Source organism: Balaenoptera borealis, assembly GCF_965194805.1.
Source record: "Balaenoptera borealis genome assembly, chromosome: 8".
Classification (NCBI taxonomy): Eukaryota; Metazoa; Chordata; class Mammalia; order Artiodactyla; family Balaenopteridae; genus Balaenoptera; species Balaenoptera borealis.
In genome coordinates this window covers 20415007-20442019 of record NC_138865.1, presented here as the reverse complement: position 1 = coordinate 20442019, position 27013 = coordinate 20415007, and the positions used below count along the sequence as shown (strand labels likewise).

The following is a 27013-nucleotide window of genomic DNA, read 5'->3' as shown; positions in this document are numbered from 1 at the left end:
TTTAGCCTTGTTTTCAGATTGAGAGTTTTCCTTTATCATTTGCTTACTTGAGTTTACTTCTTCTTCCCAGGAAGCTGAACTATAATAAAGAGCCTTCTGACCTCACCTTCTCCCTAAGAGTAATTAAGCAACACTTGCATGTGAGGTTGACAAAAGCCTTAGGCTTAGTTATGCCAAAAGAAAGATACATTTTTTTCTTCCTGAATTTTTTTACCTAAATTTTTAAGTATTTTAGATAATTCTAGCCCTAGAGGTTCTGTAGAAATGATCTGAAAATGTTCCATCTAAACATTTCAGCTTATGGTTAATTACAGCTCTGCGATTTCAGTAGAAATGATCACCTACACAGAGCACTTCCCTGCCTTTCTCCTCCTATTTCCTACCCACTCTCTCTTTCAGAGAAATTTTCTTCCCCAAAAGGCACAGGCCTATTATCTTCACACAGAGGCTCACAAAAAATAACCTATCAATGTATAAAGATAAATTAATAGTAACTTCAGCCAACCTAAATGTGGAGACATGCAAAATTTTATGATAGAATCCTAGTTTATCTTTGTTTTATTTTTATGGCTAAATATGTAGTAATAAGTTTAGAGGGATACAGGGGAAGTTGTTGAAGGTAGAAGGGAAAAACATAGTAAACTCTTGTCACTTCAATCTGTAGCCAGCTACCCACACTGGACTCATTTGCATAAACTTCTGATTTCTGATTAATGTATGTTTCATGGGCTAGTTTTGGGGACTTATCTCCAACTAAAGCCAGTTTCACAAGTTCAGGATCAGGATTGTGATTCAGGATCAGGTCAGGGGTTGTTTGCCCCAGATTCATGAAGAAATTTGTTTTGGAAGGTCTTTACTACCTGAGATATTGGTTTCAAAGAAGATTATATTATGATTTGACTTGGCAAGTGAGGGTTAGAAGTTGTCATCTGGAGTACAGAAAAGGTATCTTTTGCTTAGATTGCTTTCCAGTCCAAGCATGGATTGTTTCCAGTGTGATCAATTCAATGAAAGAGTGATTGAAAACAAAATATCTCTTTTTATCAAATCTTTCTGAATACCGACAGCAGTGAACTGGTGCCTGCAGCCTTGAAAGGGCTGTTGAGAGCAGTAGGAAAGGGGTTGGGGGAACATAGAAATGCTGATTTTGCTGAAAACATCAAGCAGCTAACACTGGCCCTGGTGTCTTCATTGGTCACTGGCAGATAACCACAGGACTCATTCAGAACTACCTAATGGGCAGTAATGCTCCTTCAGAGAGTCTGTGGGCAGAGCCAGAGAAATACCATTTCTACACACCATCTATGATTGTTTCAACCCACCAAGCTGCTGTGTCATGAAAACTGTTTGCAAATTTTTAAGAAAATCAGATTTCTTGCTCTACATTAAATACAAAAAATAATTTCTGCAGGAGATAAAACTTATTTTCAAAATATTTACCAAAGACCCTCTTATGTGTATCTTATATGTTTTGAGCTTTAAAAAACACCCCTTTTATTAGTTAATAACTTACTTGACTTTTATTCAGTTCTATTTTACAGTTCCTTTAAGATTATTTAATATAACTTATTATATTTGCAAAAATGCACACTTTGTTAGAACAATGCAATCACAAAATCTAAAAAAAAAAAAAATTAAAAAACAAAGCAAAACAAAAACCCATCTTCTTTTATCAGGGGATAAAGCATACAATTCAAAGACCTGAAAATTATTTAATAATGTTCATCAACTTCCTCTTCCAAACAGACACACACACACACACACACACACACTCACACACACAGTTTGCTTAGGTACTTAGAAAGTCTTCCAAGACATTTCCAAACATTGGGTATGTGCATGTGTGTGTATATGTCTTATTTTCATTCATGTTCTTTTCCTCTGATTCTGTATTTCCTAAAACATTGCCATAAACAATAGCATTCCATAGAGTTGGTCTCTCTCTACTTCAGCACACTCTCTGCTCTAGACTGAGCATTTGTGTCTACCCCAAATTTGTATGTTGAAACCTAGACCCAAAGTGATGGTATCCAGAGGTGGTGACCTTTAAGAGGTGATTAGGTCTTGAGGGTGGAGCCCTCATAATGGGATTAGTGCCCTCATAAAGAGACCCCACTGAGCTCTCTTGCTCCTTCTGCTTCATGAGGACACAATGAGCAGGTGACCCTTTATGAACCAGAAAGAGAGCTCTCATCAGACACTGAATCATTTGCCTTGATCTGGGACTTCCCAGCCTCCAGAACTGTGAGAAGCAAATTTCTGCTGTTTATAAGCCTCTGATATTCTGTTACAGTAGCCCGAATGGACTAGGAGAGTTCCTTTCCTGCTGTGGGAGGCAGAGCTCTCCATTTTCATCCTGCTTCTCTGGCTGCTCCACTTCTGTTTCCTTGGGTAACTCTCTTTTTCCTTTGGTTCTTTAAATGTAGACTTGTCCATGGCACAGGTGCCCAGGACTTATTCTGCCTATCATCTTCCAGGGTGATCTCATCCTTTCTGATGACTTGAATTGTCTTCTCTATGCTGACAACTTTCAAATTCATAGAAGTTATTCATGATTAATTACGATATTCATGACTAATCAATTTAACAATTTAAACAGCTCTGTTCTAGTACTGTTCCAGGGAGGGTCCTTTTATAAACTTAGAATCTTATATACAGACATAAGTCAAATAATCCTAACTTATATGGAAAATTACCAGAGTGAGAAGTGCTATAAATGTGAGACTAGTGTTCGCTAAAAACATGTAATTTGGGCATTTGGTTTTAAAAAACAGGTCAGAAAAGGCTTTCCTGGGGGTAGTGATGAATAATTTGGAACCTAGAGGATGAAATTGAATTAACTCCGAAAATAGAGGAGGAATGGACCCCTCTGACCTTGGGAGGATGTCATCTGTGCAAGCATAATGGACTGGAAGACTGAAAGAAGGCTAGTGGGACCAGGAAGTTGTTGTGTGACATTGAGCTAGAGAGGAATGCAAGGACTGGCCCTGGATGTTCCGGTTGCCTGTTGTCAAGTTAAGGACTGTTTCCCCCTAAGAGCAATAGCAACAAAGAGCTATGGTGCATTTTGATGGGAATGACAAGAAGACAGGGAAATTGATGGTATATGGTTTACATTTCAGAAAGCTCAGTGTGAAAGACATAATATATCAGAGCATCCATACATCACAGTAGACCTGTTAGCTGGGCCAAGTAAGAGATGATGGTAGATAAAAGTGAGGTGTAATTGCCAATTCCTACCCCCTCTGCCTGAAAGTCCCAGCCAGACCAGCACATGACCATCTCTTCTCATTATTCAAGTCTTAGTTCCAATACCTTCACCTCAAACAAGCTTCCCATGACCGCACTCTAAATTATTGCTCTCTCTTTTTCACACAGTGCTTTGATTTTTTTGACTCACAGCACTTAGCATTATCTGAAATGTCAATGTGTTTATTGTTTCTGTGGGTGTTTATCTTCCCTAGAATGGAATCTCCAGGAGGGCAGAAGCCTGTTCTTTTTCATGGGTCACTGTATCTTGTATCCCTGTTGCACAGAAGACACCTGGGACATACAGATGCTCAAAGATACTTATTTCATGAATGAATGGAGACAAACATATTCTACAAATATTGGGGAGGGAAAACAGGCAGAAGCCAGTCAGAGGTTGGCTGCAGTGGTGGAGGAATGTGTTGGGGTAATTCCAGAATTCTGGTTTGCATCTCAGTAGAAAGGAAATGGAAAGACCATTTTGGGGGAGAAGACAACCAATACTAGGAATGAACAACCTGAATAAATGAGTGAATGAGTGAATTAATATTTGTAGTCTATGGTAAAATAAGGACTGATTAAAGTGTGGGAGCTCTGCTATTCATGGCCATAACAGTCTGGGGTTTTGGGGAACACAGTGTTCCAATTTCAATTGACTTGATGAGCAAAAACAACAGAAGAGAGAGGTGAGGCACACGTATTTTGCCACTTTCCCACTGTGTTTCTTTTTTGGGCTTGCCAGGGCAGGCCACTGGAAATGATCTATGGTAACTCCTCTGTGTTCTCCAAGAGGCAGGGCCCCAGAAGCCACTGGATTCTGGAACATCTCACTCTTGCTGATTAAATCATGCAGCCTGCAGAGAGCCCTGTTGTCTCTGGCAAGTGCCTTCTGAAAATAAAACAGGGAAGAAGAGCTCAAGCAGAGCTTGTGGGAAGAAAAATACTCTGCTGCCCTATGATGTGAGGGAAAGAAAACACCATCAAGTCATGGATAAATGAGGAGATAGAGTTGCTTTGATTTTCCCTAAGGAAATATTCAACATATGAATTTGCTTTTTTTCTCTCCTCAACAATCGAGCTACCTCGAGGGACACTATAAATCCTGCTTCCTTTTGGCAAGTTCTGTCTCCTTTAAGAGGCTGCACTTTCCTCAAACACATCAGAGATTTTTACTGACATTTTTGGTGAGGGCTTTTCTTTATTATTATTAGAAATTGTCCTTAAATATTAAAAAAAATGAGCATCCACTGAAATACTAGAGTTTCACTGGTTTGATAGCAAAATCTTTAAAATTCTATTTATTCAATTGCACAAGAAAGATGAAAATGAACTAGTCAATAGGCAAAACTAATCTATGGTGGAAATGATCAGAACAGTGACCCTACTGGTAGGTTGGAGGTGGCTGGAAGTGACTGGGAAAAGTTATGAGGGAATCTTCTGGAGGGATGCAAAGTTCTATATGTTGATAGGGATTTGGGTTATACAAGTGTGTGCATTTGTGAAAACATTAAGTGGTCCACTTAAGATTTGTGCTTTTAACCACAAACAATATAAAACAGATAACAAATATTGAAGTTAAGTCCATGATATGCATGCCAAAGTATTCAAGGGTGAAGGGAAGTTATGTCTGTAACTTATTTTGAAATGCATCAAAAAATGCAGTATACTGATGGATGGATAGAGGGAAGGATGGACGAATAGATAAATACAAAAGCAGGTGTAGTAAAATGTTAACAGTAGAACCTGGGTGGTGGTCACATATGTGTTCACCCCTCATTCTTTCAACATATCTGTGTTTGAAAATTTTCAAAATAAAGTGACGGAGAAAAGATGGACTAGTTAGAATTGTGTCAAATGACCATTTCCTGTTCATATTAATTATCTCTTTTCTTCTTAGAAATGTAGGATGATAATCACAGAAAGTCTTCCTGCTTTAGGGTGATGACCTAGACATTTAATGTTTATGTTACCCCAAACCCAGTTGAATGCTGACATGGGCAGTGTCAGGATATTATTGTAAAAGGACATTATCATGAACTAGTCTACAGCAGCAAGAGTAAATGTCAGTGCTGCAGTGTTTACTGTTTTAATCCTCCCTTCCTCCCTGACTGTGTATTTACCCTCACTCAAATGCAAGCTCTGTGGCACTGGTCTTAATATTCTGAACCAATGTTTTATTTTAGTGAAGATAGGTTCCCAAGAGTCATGCAAATATCTGGTAATTCAAAGAAATGCTTTTGAGTGTTCTCAATTTTATAGATTTGTTTATATAGTACAACAGTATCACATTTACAATCAAGTGTAATAAAACTTTTCAGCTGCAGAGCATATATTAGCAAAGATGCTTGCATAAATATGATCACTATATAGACATTCAAATGCATAAAAGAATTCATGTTTATAATTTTATGTTTGTAACACTGACTGGCCTAGAGTTGCTCTAAAAATCAACCTTTCCTCTACTCTTTTTACTATAATTAAGCTCTTCTCTGGAATAAAGTATCTTACTCTCAGAAAGTTCTCTCCATAAAAGTTCTCTCCATAAATAGTTTCAGCCACAATGTGGATAAAGTGACTGCAAAAGAACAGCAATTAAACTGAGCATCAGTGGAGAGAATATCTTCCCCAGTGTTTGAGCCAGAGTGTCTGGGCTGAGAAAACTAGTAATGATCCTCTAAGTGAGACAAAGAGAAAACCTGGAATTCCATCAAGATAGTGTGGTGATGCTGTCAGTGTAACTCTAGCATCAGCCCTTTTTTTATGCAAGGAAGGAGTGGAGTGGTCAACCAAAGAGTGAGCCATGCCAGAATTCCCACAACTCCCCAAAAGTATGTTCAAATAGTCAGTGCCCAGTTGGCACTTTAAATTCAAATGGTGGAGGGAGGCAGGGGCAGCTTCATGGGCTTGCAACAGTGCGTCTACTCTCAGGAGGGTCCCTATGCTTGGTTTAATGTACTGCTGTCATTGCTTGAAATTTTCAATAATTTTATCTCTGAGCTTGTGTTTTTTAAGTGAAGAACAGGACAACAGGGAATGTGTGAGCAGAGGAGATATGCTAGGTGGCAACATGTCTGAACATACTCAGGCCCAGGGCAGTTGCCCTAGCCGCCCAGCACACACATGTGCATGCCGGGGACAGTCCAGATGCTGTGGGGCCAAGTGCCAGGGTCTCATTGCTGAAGTGAACTGCAGCAGGAGTAGCAGGAGCAGCAGCACAACACCAGAGGCCCGGGAGAGAGGAGGGGTCCTCCTGGGGGTGGCACTGGGATCCAGAACAGGAACTTCCTATGCTCATGCTGCGGGTTTCATCAGGAAATTATTACAGATCGAAAGCACACCCATGTTACTCCAGCTTTTGTGGTGACCTAAATAGGAAGGAAATCCAAAAAGGAGGGGATATATATATATATATATATACATATAGCTGATTCACTTTGCTGTACAGCAGAAACTAACACAACATTGTAAAGCAACTATATTCCAACAAAAAAAAAAGGAAAAAAAAAAGTACACCCATGGACCTTACAGTATAGCATTCCAGAGAGTTTCAAGATTTTTTTTAGTAAGAGTTTAGAATCCATCATTTGGAAAACTATTGTGATATTGCAAAGCAAATACCCACAGTTTTAGTAACAGAGATAAAAATTAAATTGAAAGATTGTCACATTGAATAGAAAACTATTTTCAGAAGAAAGATGATAATTTTAGAATTAGTTTCCCCTTGTAAGTGAGGAGACAATGATTGAATGAACAAACAGTCATCTGAATCATAAATAAATTATAAAGCCTCTCGGTCTTTCTTGTACAGCCTCCACAACATACAGGGACTGTCTGAGAAAACACTAAAATGCCCTTGCATTTACATTTTGGGACCATTCTGAGTAGTGTGATGAAATCCTGACATTTAGTCACTTAGTAGTGGTCTCAGTTATTAGATGGACTGTCGGGGTATAGCAGTGCTTGTGTTCAAGTAACTTTTATTTTACTTAATAATGGACCCAAACACAAGAGTAGTGATGCTGGCAATTCGAACATTCTCTTACTGTGCCTAATTTATAAATTAAACATCATCATAGGTATAAATGTATAGGAAACATTTGGTATATACAAGGTTTGGTACTATCCATGGTTTCAGGCATTCAATTGGGTTCTTGAAATGTGTCCCCCAGTGGATAAGAAGAGACTACTGTACACATATGTACACACACACACACATTTATTTGTTGGGGGTGGGGGGGGCTTGTAAGCGAGTTTTTGTTGTTACCTGCGTGTTGCTATTACCACTTGTGACAGTTAATTTTATGTGTCAACTGACTGGGCCATGGAGTGCCCAGATATTTGGTTAAACATGATTCTGGGGGTGTCTGTGGGGGTGTTTCTGGATGAGATTAACATTTAAATCCATAGACTGAGTAAAGTAGCTTGCCCTCCCCCATGTTGGGGCGGAAGGCTCATCCAATCTTTTGAAGCCTGAATAGAACAAAATGGCTGAGGAGGGAGAATTCCTTCTCTCTGACTGACTGTGTTTGAGCCGAGACATCAGTCTTTTCCTGCCTTCTGACTAGGATCAGGACTGGACTTTACACCATCAACTCCCTTGTGTCCCCAAGGGAGATCCCAATGGCAGATCATGGGACTTCCCATTAACCCTATGGTTTACTGAGAAGCCTCTCCTCTGTGGCCTCCTGACTTCTACCCTCCACCACAGTCTCTCTCCTGTTAAGCCCCCTCCTAGTTTCCACCTCTTCTTGTGCTAAGACCCTGAGATTCAACTTTGTCTGGTTACTTGCTGAGTTGGCCTGGGATGGCAGGCAGGGAACTCAGTATCCTGAGTGGAGAGCCTCTTGGTTTGGTTGAGCATCAAGAGCAGATTGTCTAAAACATTTCACAAGGAGAAGATTAAACTCCCAAAAGTTCTGTTTCTTTGATGATTGTTACCAAGTCCAAGCTCATACTGCTTGCCACACGACAGGGCAATAAATCCAGAAATGAGTTATTGAGGCAAGAAATAGTGACTTTATTCAGAAAGTCAGCAGACTGAGAAGATGGTGGACTAGTGTCCCAAAGAACCATCTTACCCAAGTCAGAATTCAGGTTTCTTTTATACTAAAAAGGGGAGTGGGTGTGGTTGGTTGTTTCAAATTTCTTGGTGTTGGAATCTTTTGTTCCTGCATCTGTCCACATAGATCGGGTCATGATGTTCCTGTAAACCTCCAACAGGACAAATGTTATTCTCTGTTCTACAACTTTTTCTCTTTATATGAATGGAAAAGTGTTATACCCTTGAGAATGGGCTATACTGCATATTTCAGGCTATAGGCAACATTCTTAATTTGAAGCAAAAGCAACAGAATATGAAGGTTAGAGTAAAAGAAACTGATCTATTATGGAGTCAGATTTGTTCTTCCCTATTACAATTCCCCACTGTCAATGTCCATTCCACAATCTTGTGGAGAAAGGGGTGACGACTGTTCCAGCTACTTCCTGCAGAATGGGGGGGGGGGGATGAAGGGGTGATCATGGAATGGAATTAATCAGCTCTGGACAGGGAACATTCCTTAGAATCTTTTGTCAGTAGTACAATCTTATTTCCTTCTTTATTTACAATTACTTGAACCTGATGAAACCCCTTTGCACTTTGTTGAACTTGAGGTTTTGTTTCCATTTCCCTATACATATCTATTAATTTTATCTTTCTGACTGTGCCATAATTACACTAGATTCCTGTGCTATTTATTTGGATACGATTAAACAAATAGGTTGACCCTTTTTCAGCTACAATGAAATTATAATCTCGATATTTATCTTTTTTAAAGAGCAACCTTAAATATTCTAAGGGTTCACAAACCCCTTGCTCCCCAGGCCTCTCAGGAGTGTGATGAATCCATGGCTTTACCCCAGCTAACTTGACAGATGAGTGAGTGGTAAGTAATACCACATGCAGCCCTGTCCACCTTGCAGTCAGCTGATATTCAGGCCTTTGTTCTCTCCAGGTTTTAAGAAGGACTCAGTCTCTGGGCCAGAAAAGATGTAAGGCTACCTCAGTTGGATAGGCAGACCTATTGGAGGCAAACTCATGAACAGTATAGTGCTCAAAGTTTTAACATAGTTGGCAACTGCTAGGTCTTTTAGAGCATGTATAGATTCTCTCACCTGGGCAGACACCTAGAAGGGCCTACCACACAATATTTTGAAGGGGCTTAATTTAAGCCTGCTTCCGGAAGCCTCTCTGATCTATAGCAGGGCAACTTATCTTGGCAAGGCCGTATCCCAAGTTAAATTAGTCTCTTGACATATTTTAGTGACATTCCTTTTTAATATATAATTCATTTTCTTGGTTTTTCCTGTTGATTGTGGTCTCCAGGATGAATATAATTTTAAATACTTTAGACACTTGTTGGATTATGCTAAAGACAAAAGCAGGCCCGTTACCACTTTGAAAGGTGTTAGGCAGTCCAAATAGGGGGATAATTTTTTTAAGGATGGTTTTAATCACTTTGGAAGCTTTTTCTGTCTGAGTAGGATATGCTTCCAGCTTTCCTGAAAAAGTGTGCACCAACACTAGCAGGTATCTGAAATTTCCTACAGTTTGAGGCATTTGAGTGGAGTCTATTTGCCAGTCCTCAGGGGAAGAGATTCCTCTATGTTGAGTCCCCACCTGGGAAGGTCTAACAGCAGTCTTTGGGTTATTTTTTGCACAAGTCATGCAATTCTGAGTGACTCCCTGGATGGTCTTTTGTAAGTTAAGTTCCACTATATACATTTGAATCCATTGTAAGGTGACATCTCTCTCATAATGAGTATTTTGTAGCAAATCATCCATATATTGAAATAAAAAGTCTTTCATCCAATATTAAGTTTCTAAGGTCCCTAGCCAACATCTCCCCAAACAAGGTAGGGGAATTCTTAAATCCTTGAGGCAGAACTGTCCAACAATATTGTTGGACTACCTGTGTTTTTGGGCTTTGCCATTCAAAAGCAAACAGCTGCTGTAATTCCCCTGCAATAAGAATGCAGAAAAAAACATCTTTCAAGCCCCCAAACTGAGAACCTCCTGGAATGGTTGTGAGCAGGGTACAAGTCTTGTACTACTTCATTAATAGCCTTTAAGTCTTGGATGAAGCAATACTCTGCTGAGTTTGGATTTTTGACCAGGAGAATAGGGGTGTTGTAGGGAAGGGGACCTGCAGGATTTAATCAGTCCTGCTTCCAAAAACTTTTCAAGAATTGGCTGAGTTCTCTTTTGGGCCTCTTGCCTCAGAGGGTATTGTTTTAGATTAGGTGTCCCAGGGCCCCTTTTTAATGGGATTTGTATTGGTCATGTGGGTTTTTTTGCCTTCCCTTGGGTGCCATCAGCCCACACTTCTTTTTTTTAACATCTTTATTGGAGTATAATTGCTTTACAATTGTGTGTTAATTTCTGCTTTATAACAAAGTGAATCATCTATACACATACATATATCCCCATATCTCCTCCCTCAGCCCACACTTCTGACCTTACATTTTTGTAGACCTAAAGGGGAAAGAACTCTGTCTCCTTTTCTGGGGCATCCATGTGTGTCATCTGTAGGCTTAAAGCATGCTCCATTGGGGCCCTGATGTCAAGCTGTTCTGGCAAAAAAGTTACTTGATCATTTAATTTACAAAGGAGATCTCAGCCCCAAAGAGAGATTGGACACTCTGGCTTATATATGACACTGTGTTTCAGAGTGAGGCCTCCTAGTTGGCATTCTAGAGGTTGTAAGAATGAATGATTTTGTACTTCTCCAGAAACTTCCATGACCAGAATTGATTGAGATGTTTTCTGTGCCACCTTGGCGTTTACCACAGAATATCTTGCACCCATATCTGTTAGAAAGTCAATCAACTTGTCCCCCACTGTCAAAGTTACCTGGGGCTCCTGTAGGGAAATTGGAATTGGGCACCTCAAGTCCAAGGGAGCCCCTAGGTCTCTTCATTCATCATCAGAGTGTCCCTCTCTTTCTACCATATGAGAGGCTCCCACCTTTCTTTTATTTTTCTCCTTCTTATGTTTTAGCTTGGGGCAGTCTTTTTCTAATGTCTTTCCTCCTTACAGTAAGTGTATTGTCCTTCCCCAATGGCTGCTTACCTCTCTTCAGGTTACTCGCCTTCTGGGAATCCAATGCTACTGCCAGAAAAGTGGCATTCCCTTTTGCATCTTCTTTCTTCTGTTGTTGTTCCCTTTTGTTGAATACTTTAAAAGCAACATCTACCAATTGAAAGGGGTTCATTCCAAATGCACCATCTAATTTTTGTAATTTTCTCATATTTACCATTCTAGCATTTTCAGGGGCCTTGGTGTCTGCATCAGTCTAATGTCTGTAGTTCTGATAAACCCTTTCCAAAAATTCAGAGGGATCTTCATTTGGTTTTTGCTGAAGTTCTTGAATTTTGTTCAAATTCCTTTGCTGCTCATTAAGGGTCATGGGTCATCCATAGAAACCCAGCCTGCTGACTGTTTTCATTTAGGCCCCCTAAATGAAAGGGAATTTTGTGAGGGAAAATTGCCCTGCACCAGGAGTGGCTTCTGGTGCAAACCGAGTGCCCTGTAAGGTCTTAGATGGCAGTACCAGGCCAGGTCCCTGTACCCCAGGAACTAACACAATTTGATCTCTATAAAGAGAGGGAGCCAGTCTGAACACTTCCTGAACCCCAGTATTGGGAATTAGGGCTGGCTCTAGAGAAATGGGAGGTACTGGAAGGGGTGGGTATATTGGCATAGAGGCCAGAGGGACAGGACAGCTGGCTCAACTGGAAGAGTTAAGGTTTGAAGCAACATATCCTCACTCTTATTCCCTTCTTTTTCTTATTTTCTATGATGTAATAGCACAAATGCTTGTACATAGGAGATTTTATTATTCTTCTCTGCTTTTTCACAGAATAGCTATAATAGCAGGATTGTATAGAGCCATTCAAAGGCCATAATTTCTCAGCACTTTATTGTAAATCTATAAATAGTAATTTAACATTTCTAAACATTTTGCTTTGGCGTCAACCAAACAGGCTGAATTCTGGACTGGGGGCTTGGTGACTTTAGGAAACAAGTGAAAACTTTCTCTTCTCCCTGGGAATGTCCCACTCTCAGACAAGAACAGGCAAGTTTTTTTTGTTGTTGTTGTTGTCATTGTTCCTTTCCTCCATTTGACATCAGTAAAAGCTTTAAGTATCACAAAACTGATTTGGCTGTAAATGGAGAAATGTTACCAAAACAAAATGACATGAAAAACTCAAAGGACAAACAGAAAACAGAAAATAAACCCCCAGGTTTGGTCTTGGGGTTTTACTTATCATAAGAACCATCAATTCAACCCCCATGCAAAGTGATTCCTTGGCTAGACCAATGACACAGGAGACCACAAATGGCATAATTAACAAACAAGGGTGAGAATACTTGGTACACAGGGTGCCATGATAACCCTGCATAAACCCCTTGTTGATATCCTAACAGGTACTGTGGTACACAGGTACACATTACTACAATAAAATATTATCTTTCTCTTAGTCATGGGTTCTTAGCTGTAATCAGACAACTTATCCAAAATGTGTCCCAGAGGACTTTCTTTAGGGATAGCTGAAACATTCCCCAACTTTTAAAGACAAAAGTACAAGACAAAAAACCCACAGATGGTTTGGATCCAAAGAAAGAAATGAACTGGTTCACAAATCAGGTAAAAGTCCAGCAGCTGTTTTCTCTTTTCAACAGGGTACCCCACTCAAATACAAAACAAATTGGCTTATTCTGGAGGAATAAAGTTTCTGCTGTACACACAAGGGCGACTTGCCATACTGATTGAGCCTATCAGCTCCTAGATATTGATTTCTTGCTCTAACTACTAAGTGCTAGGGCAGCCTGTGCTGCTTCAGGGAATTTTGAAGGGAAGATTCTCAGGACAAGTGGTCCTAGCAGCTGCTAGGGCCTTACCTGAAAATTCCCCAATCAGGGCCAGCTACCACAAGCAGCAAGTGTCCTGGCTGGCTTGCTAAAATTTGTTACTAAGTCTAAGCTCATACTGCTAGATGCACAACATGCCAATAAGTTAAGAGACAATTTGTTGGGGCAAGGAATAGTGACTTTATTCAGAGAGCCAGAAGATCAAGAAGATGGTGGATTACTGTCCCAAAGAGCATCTTACCCAAGTCAGAATTCAGGCTTCTTTTATACTAAAAAGAGGAGGAGTTGTAGTTAGTTGTTGCAAACTACTTGGTGCTAGAATCTTTTGTTCTTGCAGCTGTCCACTTAGGTGGGGGTCACGATGTTCCTATAGAACTCCAGCAAGACAAATGTTATTCCCTGTTTTACACCTATTTTTCTCTATATGAATGCAAAAGTGTTACACTCTTAAAAGTCAGAGATTTGAGAATGGGCTATTCTGTATATTTCAGGCTGTAGGCACCATTCGTAACTCCAAGCAAAAGCAATAGAATACAAAGGTTAAAGTAAAAGAAACTGATCTAATATGGAATCAGATTTGTTCTTCCCTATTACAGAATAAAGGTGTGTGAAAGGGAAAAACCTACAACCAAGATTACTCTACTCAGCAAGGATCTCATTCAGATTCGAGAGAAATTAAAACCTTTACAGACAAGCAAAAGCTAAGAGAATTCAACACCACCAAACCAGTTTTACAACAAATGGTAAAGGAACTTCTCTAGGCAGGAAACAAAAGAAAAGGAAAAGACCTACAATAACAAACCCAAAACAATTAAGAAAATGGTAATAGGAACATATATATCTATAATTACCTTAAATGTAAATGGATTAAGTGCTCCCACCAAAAGACATAGACTGACTGAATGGATACAAAAACAAGACATGTATATATGCTGTCTACAAGAGACCCAATTAAGACCTAGGGACACATAGATACTGAAAATGATGGGATGGAAAAAGAAATTCCATGAAAATGGAAATCAAAAGAAAGCTGGAGTAGCAATTCTCATATCAGACGAAATAGATTTTAAAATAAAGACTATTACAAGAGACAAAGAAGGACACTACATAATGATCAAAGGACCAATCCAAAAAGAAGATATAACAGTTGTAAATATTTATGCACCCAACATAGGAGAACCTCAGTACATAAGGCAAATGCTAATGCCATAAAAGTGGAAATGGACAGTAACACAAGCATAGTAGGGGACTTCTTTAACAACATACTTTTACCAATGGACAGATCATCCAAAATGAAAATAAATAAGGAAACACAAGCTTTAAATGATACATTAAACAAGATGGACTTAATTGATATTTATAGGACATTCCATCCAAAACAACAGAATGCACTTTCTTCTCAAGTGCTCATGGAACATTCTCCAGGATAGATCATATCTTAGGTCACAAATCAAGCCTTGGTAAATTAACAAAAATTGAAATTGTATCAAGTATCTTTTCGGACAACAATGCTATGAGACTAGATATGAATTACAGGAAAAAATATGTAAAAATACAAACATATGGAGGCTAAAATATACACTACTTAGTAACCAAGAGATGACTAAACAAATCAAAGAGGAGACCAAAAAATACCTAGAAACAAATGACAATAAAATCAGAACAACCCAAACCTATGGGATGCAGCAAAAGCAGGTCTAAGAGTGAAGTTAATAGAAATACAGTCCTACTCAAGAAACAAGAAACATCTCAAATAAAGAACCTAAACTTCCACCTAAAGCAATTAGAGAAAGAAGAACAACAACAACAAAAAAAACCCAAAGTTAGCAGAAGGAAAGAAATCATAAAGATCAGATCAGAAATAAATGAAAAAGAAATGAAGGAAATGATAGCAAAGATCAATAAAATTAAAGCTGGTTCTTTGAGAAGATAAAAAAATTGACAAACTATTAGCCAGACACATCAAGAAAAAAAAGGGAGAACTCAAATCAATAAAATTAGAAGTGAAAAAGAAGAAGTAAAAACAAACACTGCAGAAATACAAAGGATCATGAGAGATTTCTGCAAGCAAATATAGGTCAATACAATGGACAACCTGGAAGAAATGGACAAATTCTTAGAAAAGCACAATCTTCCGAGACTGAACCACAAAGAAATAAAAAATAAAACAGATCGATCACAAGCACTGAAATTGAGACTGAGATTAAAAATCTTCTAACAAACAAAAGCCCATGACCAGATGGCTTCACAGGCGAATTCTATCAAATATTTACAGAAGATCTAACACCTATCCTTCTCAAACTTTTCAAAAATACAGCAGAGGGAGGAACACCCCCAAACTCATTCTATGAGGCCATCATCACCCTGATAACAAAACCAGACAAAGATGTCACAAAGAAAGAAAACTACAGGTCAATATCACTGATGAACATAGATGTAAAAGTCCTCAAAAAAATACTGGCAAACAGAATCCAACAGGACGTTAAAAGGATCATACACCATGATCAAGTGTGGTTTATCTCAGGAATGCAAGGATTCTTCAATATATGCAAATCAATCAATGTTATACACCATATTAACAAACTGAAGGATAAAAACCATATGATCATCCCAATAGATGCAGAAAAAGCTTTTGACAAAATTCAACACCGATTTATGTTAAAAACCTTCCAGAGAGTAGGCATAGAGGGAACTTACCTCAACATAATAAAGGCCATATATGGCAAACCCACAACCAACATCGTTCTCAAAGGTGAAAAATTCAAACCATTTCCTCTAAGATCAGGAACAAGACAAGGTTGTCCACTCTCACCACTATTATTAAACATACTTTTGGATGTTTTAGTCACAGCAATCAGAGAAGAAAAAGAAATAAAAGGATTCCAAATCAGAAAAGAAGAAGTGAAGCTGTCACTGCAGATGACATGATACTATACATAGAGAATCCTAAAGCTGCTACCAGAAAACTACTAGAGCTAATCAAAGAATTTGGTAAAGTAGCAGGATACAAAATTAATGCAAGAAATCTTTTGCATTCCCATACACTCTTGATGAAAAATCTGAAAGAGATATTAAGGAAACACTCCCATTTACCATTGCAACAAAAAGAATAAAATACCTAGGAATAAACCTACCTAAGGAGACAAAAGACCTGTATGCAGAAAACTATATGACACTGAAGAAAGAAATTAAAGATGATGCAAACAGATGGAAAGATATACCATGTTCTTGGATTGGAAGAATCAACATTGTGAAAATGACAATACTACCCAAAGTAATCTACAGATTCAATGCAATCCGTATAAAACTACAAATGGCATTTTTCACAGAACTAGAACAAAAAATTTCACAATTTATATGGAAACACAAAAGACCCCAAATAGCCAAAGCAATATTGGGAAAGAAAAACGGAGCTGGAGGAATCAGGCTCCCGGACTTCAGACTATACTACAAAGCTACAGTAATCAAGACAGTACGGTATTGGCACAAAAACAGAAATATAGATCAATGGAACAGGATAGAAAGCCTAGAGATAAACCCGTGCACATCTGGTCACCTTATCTTTGATAAAGGAGGCAAGAATATACAATGGAGAAAATACAGCCTGTTCAATAAGTGGTGCTGGGAAAACTGAATAGCTAGATGTAAAAGAATGAAATTAGAACACTCACTAACACCATACACACACAAAAAAAACCCCTCAAAATGGATTAAAGACCTAAATGTAAGACCAGACACTGTAAAACTCTTAGAGGAAAACATAGGCAGAACACTCTATGACATAAATCACAGCACGATCCTTTTTGAACCACCTCCTAGAGACATGAAAAAATAAATAAATAAACAAATGGGACCTAATGAAATTTCAAAGCTTCTGCAAAGCAAAGGAAACCATAAACAAGACAAAAAGACAACCCTCAGAATGGAGAAAATATTTGCTAATGAAGCAACTGACAAAGGATTAATCTCCAAAATATACAAGCAGCTCCTGCAGCTCAATATCAAAAACCAAACAACCCCATCCAAAAATAGGCAGAAGACCTAAATAGACATTTCTCCAAAGAAGATTGCCAACAAACACATGAAAGGATGCGCAACATTAGTAATCATTAGAGAAATGCAAATCAAAACTACAATGAGGTATCACCTCACACCAGTCAGAATGGCCATCCTCAAAAAATCTACAAACAATAAATGCTGGAGAGGGTGTGGAGAAAAGGGAACCCTCTTGCACTGTTGGTGGGAATGTAAATTGATACAGCCACTATGTAGAACAGTATGGAGGTTCCTTGAAAAACTAAAAATAGAACTACCATAGGACCCAGCAATCCCATTACTGGGTGTATACCCTGAGAAAACCATAATTCAAAAAGGGTCATGTGCCACAGTGTTCATTGCAGCTCTATTTACAATAGCCAGGACATGGAAGCAACCTAAGTGTCCATCGAGAGATGAAAGGATAAAGAAGATGTGGCACATGTATACAATGGAATATTACTCAGCCATAAAAAGAAACAAAATTGAGTTATTTGTAGTGAGGTGGATGGACCTAGAGACTGTCATACAGAGTGAAGTAATTCAGAAAGAGAAAAATAAATACCGTATACATATATATGGAATCTAAAAAAAAAAATGGTTCTGAAGAACCTAAGGGCAGGACAGGAATTAAGATGCAGACATAGAGAATGGACTTGAGAACACGGGGAGGGGGAAGGGTAAGCTGGGATGAAGTGAGAGAGTGGCATAGACTTATATACACTAACAAACGTAAAATAGATAGCTATTGGGAAGGAGCCGCATAGCACAGGGAGATCAGCTCAGTGCTTTGTGACCACCTAGATGGGTGGGATAGGGAGGGTGGGAGGGAGATGCAAGAGGGAGGATATATGGGGATATATGTATATGTACAGCTGATTAACACTGTTATAAGACAGAAACTAACGCACCATTGTAAAGCAATTATACTCCAGTAATGATGTTTAAAAAAAGAAAAAAAAAAGGTGTGCCTTGTTCTCTGCCTCGAGTTCTTCATCAAAGGCCTTGCTTTTCTGTCTCTGTTCCCACCAGAATGCATTCAATCCATTTTGACAGTATCCCAAATGCACCCACTTTTTCTGGATAGGTCTGGGTAAAGAGCACAAAACCCAAGAAAGATTTTCCTAAAATATCTGTGCTGAGCTATAAGACTTCTTTGTAGGGATGGCAAGTAATGTAATACATTGTAGTGAATGTACCATCTTGGTTTCAAGTCTAGTTTTGAGGACAACATATCAGTGTATGTTACTTCCAAGGAATTCCTGGCTTGAATCATCTTGACAGGTGGTTTTTGTGAGCAATGCCTTCTGCCAGATACAACAGATGCAGGGGGTCAGATTTGTTTCTTTTTTTTTCCCTAAATATCTTCTATCATTTTATACCAAGAAAACTATATCTCAATTTTCCTTAAAATCAATCCCTCTGTTTTCCAAATTTATCAGCACTCTGGCTCATCTCAGGCACCAACCTTTATTTCCAAAGCTATTTTGGGGGGACTGCTATAGTCTCTATAATATTCCATTATTATCAGGGACTTCCCTGGGCAGGACCTTAATGACTGGGGAGATGGGTCATGCCCATCCCTCTTCAAGGCCTGTCTTTGTTCACTCTGTGCTCTGGTCTGTGGCAGCAGGGATTAGCTCAGGGTGAGGGGATCCAAAGTTACCTTTAGTACAGCCTCTGGGGTAGGCTCTAGTTCTGGACTGTGCTGTTGTAATAGGGAAGAATAAATCTGAATCCATATTAGATCTGTTTCTTTTACTTTAACTTTCCTATTCTATTGCTTTTGCTTCAAATTACAAACGGTGTCTACAGCCTGAAATATACAGTATTGCCCATTCTCAAGGCTCTGACCTTAAGGGTATAATACTTTTCTATTCATATAGAGATAAAAAGTTGCAGAACAGAGAATAACATGTGTCTTGTTGGAGGTTTACAGGAACATCCTGACCTGACTTATGTGGACAGCTGCAGGAACAAAGGATTCCTACACCAAGAAGTCTGCAACAACCAACCATGCCCCTCTCTAATCTTGTCTTTAAAAATGCTTTGCTGAAACTTTTCAGGGAGTTTGGGGGTTTGGGGGGCATGAACCACCCATTCTCCTCACATGGCCCTCAAAAATTTTTTTCTCTGTTCCAAACTCCAAAGTTTTGGTTTGTTTGGCCTCACTGTGCATCAGACATATGAACTCACATTCGGTAACACTGTTGATCAAGGTGCCATCTTTCACAGCCCAGCAATATCCATGTTAGCATTAGTGAGAGTTCCTTTGAGGTACTTCCTCTCTGTCTTAAACACGCCCCTTCTTCTCTGCTTCTGGGTCCTCTGTAGAGCTAATGAACCTACATTATGAAAGAGATATCAGGCCTATCATACAGGTCCCCAACTAGCCGTGGCTTTTGCTCTTGCACATCCTTATAATAGACAACAGTGGTTCTCAAAGTGGGGTCCCCAGACCACCATCATCAGCCTCATCTGGACTTTTTTAGAAAAGCAAATCTGTGGGCCTTACCTCAGACCTGCTAAGTTGGAAATTCTACAGATGCTGGGGGCCCAGAAAGTGCATTCTCATAAGCCCTCTGGGTGGCTCTGATGCATAGTGAAGTTCAGAAGCCCTGATGTACACAATACCCATTTACCTTCCATGCTGGAATCACAAGTCAGTTCTGCAGTTGACAAGCTACTTCCCTACTAGCCAAGATGCCAACTCACTGGCTTCCTCTACTTTTCCCCACGTGAATCAGGGCTGGTGACATCCACCCTTGTTTAGGGCCCAGCTGCCAAGCCTCAGACCTCTGAAATGAAGCTGAAGAGGGCACCAACAGATGCCCTTAAATATATCAGCAACAGACTTTCTCATTTGTTATGTTTATTCTGCAAAATTATGGCATGGATCCATGTGTGAATCCCACCCCAAAGTCTGGGATAGACTAAGTGAACAAGGTATTGGCGTGCTGTGTGCCTTTGGTTTAGAGTCTGACAATCCACATACATCATACTTTTAAATGATTCCTACTGTATGCCCCCAACTGAGATGCCATTTGGAGATTTTTTTTTTAAGTCACTCAAAAACTTTTGAGTAGTTTATTTTAGTGTTACACTTTTATTTTTCAGAGCATCATCTTTATTTATGGCTTAGGTAAAACATGAAACACAAGAAATCAGACTGTTCCCAAGCTAAGGACGGGCTTTTTTCTTGAAAAACAAATAAACAAATATACAAAACCCACAACCATAAATCATATGCTGAAACCAAGTAAAACACCAGATTATCTGTACATCAAAAATAAACGAATTGCCTGAACCATACACTTTTAAAAATAACTTAATTCAAGTCCCAAATCCACCCTAACTTTTCCTCCCTTCTCTGAATTTCTATAGCATCGTCTCTGTAATTCATAACACACTTTATTGTATGGTTTATACTGTTTTTATACAGACAGGCATTAATTATATCTCAAAGTAGACAGTAAGTTCCTTAAGGAGAGAGACTTTACAGTAGCAAACACTATACATTGAATGTTAACAGGCACCCAGTAAAGACTGGTTGGCATCTATTTTTTGGGAAACATTTCTCTATGATCTGGTTGGAGTGAAAAGGACAATGTGTGCTGGCAGTAAGATATGGTATCTGGGAGAGTAAGCCATGAATTACACACACAGAGTTGACATCAAATCGGTTTCTGCCTGGAGAGCTGATATAGTTTTGATTTGCTGATACTAAAAGCCAAACTCTGTAGTTCCCAACAGCACGATATTTAAGTGGAAAACAAATACATGCATACTTTTTTTCCCCACCAAATATTGAATAGTAACTGTAAATACTACTCTAATGAACACCCTCAAAATTTGTAGGTAATGTATAATCCAAAAACAACATGCTGAAGATAGGGTCATTCAATCAAGATCAATCCTGACATTGCGCTCCTGCTCCTTGCAATGATGATGCTCGAAAACTTGTGTTACCTCTTCTACCTTCCTTTGCAGCATACCTGAAGTCTGATTAATCCATTGTAGACAGTCCATATGAGCATTCAGAATTTTGCAGATCTGCTGGAGCATGTCAGTAGTGTCAGCAGGACTTCCAAATGTATTCAGGTGCTCAATAATGTCCTTGAGATCTTGGGCCATTCGTTTCAGCTGAGCATCTACATTTTGTGCTAACTAGTAAGTCCTCTCATGTTCCTTATCTAAATGCTGCAGATAAATAGACCCACTCTGGTCCTTTACAAACTCCTCTAAAAGGGTCAGGAGATCTTCTACTTCTTCCTGCTGTGACAGGATAAAATCCAATTCTTGTTCCAGCCTTTTCTGATCCAGTTTCACTTTTTCTACTTCTCCATGTAAAGCAGTGATCTTCTCACCATTCTCAATCAATGTATGGTCCCAAGCATTGATCTGGGTGGCCTGGTGAAGAAAGTGTTTCTCTTGATCCTCTAACTCAAGGCTCCATTTGTTTGCCAGACTATCCAGCTGACCATAGGTCATCACAGGAGTTATGATTGTATTAACAGTGAAAGTAAAAAGTATAGAAGTAATGCCGACCTGAACAGTGCTATTAATCTCAGTTGATGTCAGCGGTTTTAGATTCAAGGTAAAGCCCCTGGTGGCTGTGGTGTTGGTGGTTGACACTGTAGTAGATGCAACAGGAGCCACTCCACCTGCTCCAGGGAATTTTAATCCAAATCCCAAAGTTGTACCACCAAGTGTTCCAGCCAAAGTTGATGGGGCACCAAATGAGACCCCAGTAGGAGCAGTGGAGGTAGAAGCATTTGAAAATGAGGTAAACTGCATGGTGCTTGAACTAGTAGTGGCAGCAACAGTAGATGCTGGAGCCAACCCTTGATGGTGGTACCCCTAAGTAAATAGGAAGGCAGACAAGACTTCGGTGCGGCCAGAGAGGCTGGCCAGGGCCTTCTCGGGCTGGAAAGAGCCGGCCTCCACAGTGAGTATATCCCCACTGGAGCGACGCTAACTGAGGGTTCAGAGGTTTTTGACGTGATTATCCATCTCAGACTGCAAAGTTTTAGGAGGCTCCTTACAGCACTGGTGGTTGTATCACTATCCAAGTATGCTTCCACTCGTGAAGGAGAACACATGAATCATAGTTTATAGTTCTCTCAGTCTCTCCTTACATTTCTCAGAAGCTCACAGACCTTGAAGCTTCTGCTGACTTATCCCTCCAGAAGGTCTTGGGCTGAAGAGTCACAAACAACTCGCTTTGAAGCAGGCTTCTCTCTTCAGGTTGTACTCACACAAGTGTCTATATCAGGAGGAGGGTGGCCCAATGGTACCTCAGGCCATGGAGACCCCAAGACAGGGACAACCAGAGACACTTTCTCCAGCCAGTACGTGCACCAGAATGGGAGCTTCGGCTTCTCAGAGGTTACAGGATCACACAACCCACTTTGATATGGTAACACTGTACTCAAGCCATAGGGTGCACCCTTGTGAGTTTGCAAATGGGTGAGGGTCACAGGCAGTCCATCGACTGATTGAAAATCAGTAGTGACTTGAGGTCCCACTGTCCAACATCCCCTGGCAAGGCTCTTCCTTAATCTTAGTTGGCTAGTGTCCTTGGGGCCAAATCCATCTGTATTGAGAAAGCCCAGAACTGCTCATGACCTATGAAGATGGGGATGGGGTCTGCATTGGGGACAAGCCTAATGTGGTTGGGGGCTGGGCTCTCTGGTCTGTAGCCCCCTACCCATTCCCCGATGGGTTTCAGCACTCCTGAATTTCCATCCAGGAGCAATTATACCATTAAGGAGGGATGCGAGTTAGCCAGGAGCACCCAGCCTGTCAGCTGGAGGGTGGGGACTTGGGGAATCTCGTTGTCAGTAGTCTTGGGAATATTGCCCTGCTCTCTGGCTGTGCTTCTGGGGTTATTTCTGTACTGCCAACCACAGCACAGACATGTCACGCATCTTTGGTGTTAGTATCAACGGTTTTCTTCTCTTCATTCAAATTAACCACAGAGGCGGGAGAAATCCTATTGTCCCTGAAGGAGTGAGCTTGCAGCATGGGGCTGGTCAAGACACATTGGTAGAAACCAGCCTCACCCCCATCAAAATATGCTTGGGCCGTACTCCAGGATGGTAAGTGATGTCCCTTGATAACTTGGCTTATAGCTGTCAAGTGTCCATGAATATGGTGAATGCTTCCTGGAAAACCTCTGTCCTCACCAAGCCATATTCTAAAAACAAGAACCATCACACAGTAAATGGATGCTTCATCCCTGATTTTTAGCCCAAGTTCCCTGTGGCTCTAGAGAATTCTGCCTGACTCCTCTGCCTCTGAGCTCCTCCTCCATCCTGTGCTCAGCTTCCCCTCCAACTTTCTCTTTCCCAAACACCCAAGTACAGCCCACATAACTAGCTCGAGCCTCTGGTACTTGGCGGCATGGAGCAGGGCTGCTTCGCTGACCATGGTTTGAGAGCAGCCACCATAGAATCCAGTGCCGGCCAGAGAGCTTCCATCAGCTCTGCCAGGGTACAGATAGCCACGGATTTTTCTTTCAATACTGCTTTCTCTAAGCCTTCTCTGTAGGTCACTGGGGGAGTAGAAACCACTGTTCAGGGGCTCCCTTCCCCTCATACTTCCTCATGGAATTTCATATGGAAATTGTCCCAGTAAACTCACATCGTGCATGGTCCCAACTCCCTTGTCCAGTTGTGCATATACGTTCCCCAGTGTCCCTTTACCCAGCACCTCTGGCAGGGACTCACATCTCTTCTCCTTCTTCTCCTCCCACCACCCAATGCCTCCCCAAGGGAAAATCCAAGCATCATTATTGCTCTGCTGGGGGCATCATTAAGGCATTATTATTGCTCTTCTTAACTGTGTAAACATCTTTACCCAGCTCTATAGACCATTTTTTGGTATGGGAGCAGAGAGCTGACACCCTCCCATTCTGCAGTCCTGGATGAAATCTTAGCATCTCCCTGAAACAGTTCTTAATCCCAGCACAGAGCTTGGGGACTTCAAAGGAGAGGAGACCACTGTGGACTGGCCTCAAAGCAGATAATTTCAGATGCAGCCAGCCTTTCTGCTGTTCCCCAATTAACCTTTGCTTAGCATCTTTTGTTCATTATCTTGCGCATCTCTCTGCCTTGAGTTTTTTTTGCCAGAGAACACCTTCTTTTAATCAGTCTTTGCTGTGCAAGGCAGGGTGGGTGGGCTTTCCTGTCACACAAGAAATGAACACATTTTTAACAAAGGGAGACAGATGCTCAGTCAAAAAGCCGTAAAGATAATTATGCCCTCAAGGCCAGGGTCACAGAGCTGTTGCTAAGATTCACTAGTGACTTGGGAATTTCCTCAATAAAAGCTAATGTATTTCTGACCTGAGGAAGCAGCAGAGACTGTACCCCTTTGGCACTTAGATGATTTAGGGCAAGAAAGGAGATCCAGATTACCAGAATCTGCACAGCTCAACTTCCACCTGATTAATGAGGAGTTTCAGTCAAATTAATTACCATGACTTGGAGCACAAGAGTGAGATAAAACATGTTGGAAGAAAAGCCACCTTTTAGTGATAATTAAGTGAGAGGAATTTTAACATATTACAAATCAGACAGTATGAATGCCAGAGCAGAGCTTGCAGAATCCTGGTGAAAACACATTTGCAAACATCTGTGGAAGAAAGAGGTCTCTCCTGACAGAAAGGGCGAGCAAGGTTGAGGGTTCCTGGATTTTTAATAATGTGAAAGCAGAGCTACCATGTGGTATGTGATCCCACTCTAGGTAGAAATTTTTATTAGACTTAGTAGCTAATGAAATTTAGTTCTAGAATTTACACACACATACACACACCCACACATGTACACACATGCTTGCATGACACATATACCACACACGCGTGTACACACACACACACCACCTCTGCTTTAGAGTCAGCACAATGAAAAATCATGTATAAGCAATACTACACAAGGTGATTCACTTCTTGGGAAAAAGGCAACTTGGAAGTTAAGCTTGAAAGATAGGCTCTCTCTACCAGGACTGCAATGATGATTTCTTCCTTCATATGGATGAACAGATCAGTTTCCTCCTTTGAATATCAGTTGAAAGAAAATCATACATTTTATTTTATTTATTTTTTTAACATCTTTATTGGAATATAATTGCTTTACCATGATGTGTTATTTTCTGCTGTATAACAAAGTGAATCAGCTATATGTATATATATATATTCCCATATCCCTTCCCTCTTGGTTCTCTCACCTGCCTTCCTTACCCCACCCCTCTAGCTGGACACAAAGCATGGAGCTGATCTCCCTGTGCTATGTGGCTGCTTCCCACTAGCTATTTATTTTATATTTGGTAGTGTATATATATCCATGCCACTCTCTCACTTCATCCCAGCTTACACTTCCCACTCCCCATGTCCACAAGTCCATTCTCTACATCTGCGTCTTTATTCCTATCCTGCTCCTAGGTTCTGCAGAACGATTTTTTTTTTTTTTTTAGATTCCACATATATGTGTTAGCATATGGTATTTGTTTTTCTCTTTCTGGCGTACTTCACTATGTATGACACTCTCTAGGTCCATCGAACTCACTACAAATAACTCAGTTTCGTTTCTTTTTATGGCTGAGTAATATTCCATTGTATATATGTGCCACATCTTCTTTATCCTTTCATCTCTCAATGGACACTTAGGTTGCTTCCATGTCCTGGCTATTGTAAATAGAGCTGCAATGAATATTGTGGTACATAACTCTTTTTGAATTATGGATTTCTCAGGGTATATGCCCAGAAGTGGGATTGCTGGGTCCTATGGTAGCTCTATTTTTAGTTTTTTAAAGAACCTCCATACTGTTCTCCATAGTGGCTGTATCAATTTACATTCCCACGAACAGTGCAGGAGGGTTCCCTTTTCTCCACACTCTCTCCAGCGTTTATTGTTTGTAGATTTTTTCATGATGGCCATTCTGACCAGTATGAGGTGATATCTCATTGTAGTTTTGATTTGCATTTCTCTAATAATTAGTGATGTTCAGCATTCTTTCACGTGTTTGTTGGCTATCTGTATATCTTCTTTGGAGAAATGTCTATTTAGGTCTTCTGCCCATTTTGGGATGGGGTTGTTTGTTTTTTTTTGTTTGTTTGTTTGTTTTAAATTTTATTTTATTTATTTATTTATGGCTCTGTTGGGTCTTCGTTTCTGTGCGACGGCTCTCTCTAGTTGGCGGCAAGCGGGGGCCACTCTTCATCGCGGTGCGCGGGCCTCTCACCATCGCGGCCTCTCTTGTTGCGGAGCACAGGCCCAGACGCGCATGCTCAGTAATTGTGGCTCACGGGCCTAGTTGCTCCGCGGCATGTGGGATCCTCCCAGACCAGGGCTCGAACCTGTGTCCCCTGCATTGGCAGGCAGATTCTCAACCACTGCACCACAAGGTAAGCCTGGGTTGTTTGTTTTTTTGATATTGAGCTGCATGGGCTGCTTGTATATTTTGAAGATTAATCCTTTATCAGTTGCTTCATTTGCAAATATTTTCTCCATTCTGAGGGTTGTGTTTTTGCATTGTTTATGGTTTCCTTTGCTGTGCAAAAGCTTTTAAGTTTCATTAGGTCCCATTTGTTTATTTTTGTTTCTTTTTCCATTTCTCTAAGAGGTGGGCCAGAAAGGATCTTGCTGTGATTTATGTCATAGAGTGTTCTGCCTATGTTTTCCTCTAAGAGTTTGATAGTGTCTGGCCTTACATTAAGGTCTTTAATCCATTTTGAGTTTATTTTTGTGTATGGTGTTAGTGAGTGTTCTAATTTCATTCTTTTAGCTGTCCAGTTTTCTCAGCACCACTTATTGA

General features: G+C 40.2%; 1 protein-coding gene across 1 annotated transcript in view; it reads right to left on the bottom strand.

The window, feature by feature from the left end:
- NUP62CL (nucleoporin 62 C-terminal like) overlaps window positions 1-26598 on the bottom strand; it is an 888162-nt gene extending 861564 nt beyond the window's left edge. Inside the window, exon 1 of the mRNA XM_082402991.1 lies at window positions 1654-26598. Within this exon, the coding sequence (XP_082259117.1) occupies window positions 21365-21994 (630 nt within the window). The 5' untranslated portion in view covers window positions 21995-26598 and the 3' untranslated portion in view covers window positions 1654-21364. The remainder of the gene's footprint in view (window positions 1-1653) is intronic.
- Window positions 26599-27013: the final 415 nt, after the last annotated feature.